We start from the raw sequence: 4,045 nt of genomic DNA on the forward strand, positions 1-4,045 counted from the left end.
TCTACATGAACAAACAATGTACAAAATGCTATTTAGCAACCTTAGGGCATGGTTGGATTAAAAGAATGTAAATTGACTATAACTTTTCACCCACGCATTGTTACGGGACACACAACCAATTAATCTTTATGTGATAGGTCATTTGAAGCGACCAGACCCACAAGATGAGTTGTTCCCGTTTGTTTCATAGGAACACGTGTTCTTTTAACTCAAAGATAAAATTTTAAGAAATATTTATTATTTTTAGTAATTCTAATTTTTATAATATTTTTTTATTTTTAAAGTTATAGATTTTTTTTCTTTTTAAAAATATTTTGTAATTATGCTAAAACTCTTCTAGCAAAAGTTTATTTAGAATCTTTATTTTTAGAAATTAGAATTTAGAAGAGTTTTATTAGAATTAAAACTTTTATTAGAGTTAAAATTTTGCTAATTTTTATAATTATGGAATTTTGATTTTTTTTTAATAGTATAATTGGGACACACATATTAGACAATTATTGATTAATAAAATTCTAAACTTTTTTTCTTATAGATTCAAGAAAATATCTTATAAATTCAAAGTTTTAATCGCTTAAGAAGGATAATGATCTTTCTCATTATCCCTTCACATTCTTCCTTACATCAAAACTCGACCTCCTTAAAATTATTAATTAGTTGATATCAATGGTTTGAATTCTCCGATAAATGTCTCATTCTATTTCTTTTTTCTTTTTTTCTTAAGAAAGATGAGACCACACAACCTCAACTATGTTGGATTTGCAGAAAATTCACTACAAAAAGAGACAAGCCTCGTCTGCCATATACAAATCTAAAACAAAACTACACAAATGAAAAACAAAAATGCAAGCCATGCCCAGAGACTTGGACATTAGATAGGTAAGTAGATGTGTCATCCTCATGTGAGAAATGGCACAAAACGCACATAATATTCCATAGATGCTGGAAAGTTCGAGGTAGCTTTCGTGCAACAAACGCCTCTAGACAGCGTCTAATCTCTCTCCTGTCTTTATCTTATAGTGTGCATGTGTAGGGCTACGTCTAAGTCTACGTGAGAGAGAGAGAGAGAGAGAGAGAGAGAGAGAGAGAGGCCCCTTCTACAAGAAGCTGACCCACCATCTTTATCACCACATCATGCGGCTGAAAGTGCGTCTGACTTTTGAGAAAAACACTGCACGAAGTCGGTGAGACCACCAAAGGAGCACGCAACGTCGGCAACATTCTCACCGCCGACTGGCGCCAATCTCGCCGCAAGCAAAACTACAGTGATAATACAGAAAATGATGTGTGGTCCCGCCGACCACTGTAATTTATTTATTTTTATTTTTATTTTTGTAATTTTTGTATCCCTGCTCTTATTGGTTGAAAATGGTGGGACCCAATTCGATTTAGTGAGTTCCGTCACTTTTCACACCAGAAGTAGCCCGCAGGTTCATGTAATTTGGCAGTCATGCAGTATACCAAGCAGACTTGAGTAATAATAATGCCTCTAATGCCTCCTTTTGACCATGGAGTCTACGAAACAGACGTAAGTAATAACATTCTAATGTCGAAAACTTCTACTGAATTAGAGTAATCAAATACAAAGACTCTCTTATACAAAGATTAATCACTTCGAATCCACATGGATCGAGTGCAGTTTCTACATTAAAAAAGATACAGTGAGAGAGAGAGAAAACAAAAAAACAAAAAAAAAAGAAACAAGAACAAATAATAATAGAAAATCCACATAAAGAATGGCAGCTGTTCACACTAGAATTCTAACGCTCCGGCTCCACCTCGCGATTGGAAGACAGTAAACGGAAAACCCGACTCGATAGCGATAGTTTTTTCGACCCTCCGATCAGATTACGGCAAGTTGGGGTCTGATCGGCGGAGTCGACAAATGCTCTGAGTCGTTGCATGGATAGAGTGAGTGTTTCTTGAGTCATGTTCGCAAAGCACATGCGAAACCAGCCGGGCTCAGTGCAATGACATGAAGAGCCTGGTGAGATATTCAATCCCACTTCAAACAATATCTTTTTCCATAATTTCATCTCCCCTTCGAATGTTTTCGAGCATAGAAGGTGTCTCATATCCACCCAACAGAACAAACCAGCATTGCTCGTTAAGGTGCCGATGCCGGCATTCCGTAGGCCTGTTACAAGCATGTTATGCCTTTCTTGGAGCCTCTTGCGGTTCTCTGCAATGTAGTTGCTTGTAAATTTCTTGTCAGAAAGCAGCTCTGATAGTAGATACTGAGTATGGGAAGAAACTAGTCCAAAGCTCGACATCTTAGTCGCAGCCGCTACAACAGCACCATTGTCTGAATAGATCGCACCAACACGGAATCCAGGGAGACCCAAATCCTTAGAAAGGCTATAGACGATGTGGACCCGGTCGCGGACCTTCTCAGAATCTTTTAGCTCCATTAGAGCCTCAGCAATGCTAATGAAGCTCGGCGATGTGAACACGGTCCCGGAATAAATCTCGTCGCTTATTAGATGGATTCCTTTAGCTGAGATGAACCGAAGTAGTAGGTCAAGCTCGGTCCGGCTAGTCGTTGTGCCCAATGGGTTAGAAGGATTGGTGATTAGTACACCCTTTACTTTCAATTTACGCTTTTGGGCACATCGATAAGCTTCTTCTAGTGCAGTTTCGGTTATTTGGAATCCTTTGGAGCTCGAGCAATGGATTGGAACAATCTCGACTCCAGTCCGCCATTTGAGATCTCTATCGAACCTACAATAATTAAATGAAAAAAATAAAAAATAAATAAACATCCATGTACTAGTAGTGAAATTTCATGCACATTGCATGCATGTATATATAATAGCATTGTAAGAGAAATAAGCATAGAGAAAGAACATACCCTGGGTAGTATGGTATTGGGAGAAGGAAGGCTTCGCCGGGTTCGGCAAGGCAAAACATGAGAGTCTCATTAGCTGAAGTTGCACCAGCTGTTAGAACTAGATTCTTTGGATCAAACCTTACTTTGTTTCCTCTTATTTCTGACATGAATTTTGCTAATGCCTGACATAAAAAATGGGACCATAAGTTTAGAGAATTGCCGACGGGGGCCTGCGGCCATCGTATATCAAATACTTGGTAGTGTTGGACAACTTACATTTTTGAAACAAGGCATGCCGTGATAATCTTGAAACAAGGCGAGCTCTCGGAACACGGATACATCATCTCGTTTCAGTCCAACGGTGTCGGGGTTGTGGGCCAGCCATGATTCGATGAGATCGAACGATAACTGTAAGATCACAGATGATAACATGCCCATATCAGTAAATATGATGAAATAATAATAATAATAATAATTTTTTGATTTATTATTTCTGTAAAGCCTGCGTTTGTGATGGATAGAGGCTTTTCTCTAGTTAGGGTATTTGAGTAGTGCAATTTTTGTACTACTGCAATACCGAAAATAGAAAGAAAAAGGGTGCATGTGTGAAAAAAAAAAAGAAAAAAAGGTGGAGATTGTTTATGGGGGTGTTTGTGAGGCTGACCTGATTCTCTGCAAGACCCATTTGTATAATTCCATTAGGATTGGTGGATTCGTCGTAGGGGTTCTTCTCGTACTCCTGCCATCCTAGAAAGTATGAAGAATCCTGCCCGTGCGAGTTACACGTGGCTTTCTTGGAGAGCATCTGATGCTGCTGCTTCATGGCTGGAGAGAGAGAGAGAGAGAGAGAGAGAGAGAGAGAGAGAGACGTTTTGGGTTGTAAAGATGGATGGTTTGATGAAGGGGATCCTTGTATGAGAGAGAGAGAGAGAGAGAGACGTTTTGGGTTGTAAAGATGGATGGTTTGATGAAGGGGATCCTTGTATGTGCAGCTGAAGGAATGATACGACTTTTATTACGAGAGAGAGAGAGGTTTTGGGTTGTAAAGATAGATGGATGGTTTGATGAAGGGGATCCTTGTATGTGCAGCTGAAGGAATGATACGACTTTTATTACGAGAGAGAGAGAGAGAGAGAGAGAGAGGTTTTGGAGAGGGTTTGGTTTGTAACGAAGGATGAATTGTTTGATGAAGTGGACCCTTATATATAGGGGATT

The 4,045-nt window shown here is 39.0% G+C and overlaps 1 protein-coding gene across 1 annotated transcript; it reads right to left on the bottom strand.

The window, feature by feature from the left end:
* Positions 1–1,731: 1,731 nt before the first annotated feature.
* Positions 1,732–3,692, bottom strand: LOC131218258 (1-aminocyclopropane-1-carboxylate synthase 3-like). The gene is made up of 4 exons (XM_058212934.1): positions 3,495–3,692; positions 3,107–3,238; positions 2,852–3,012; positions 1,732–2,721 (listed from the first exon to the last, which is right to left on the bottom strand). The coding sequence occupies exons 1-4, from the start codon at positions 3,651–3,653 to the stop codon at positions 1,761–1,763; spliced, it is 1,413 nt and encodes a 470-aa protein (XP_058068917.1). The 5' UTR covers positions 3,654–3,692; the 3' UTR covers positions 1,732–1,760.
* Between the last annotated feature and the right edge of the window lie 353 nt (positions 3,693–4,045).

The sequence above is a fragment of the Magnolia sinica genome, chromosome 11 (assembly GCF_029962835.1).
Source record: "Magnolia sinica isolate HGM2019 chromosome 11, MsV1, whole genome shotgun sequence".
NCBI lineage: Eukaryota > Viridiplantae > Streptophyta > Magnoliopsida > Magnoliales > Magnoliaceae > Magnolia > Magnolia sinica.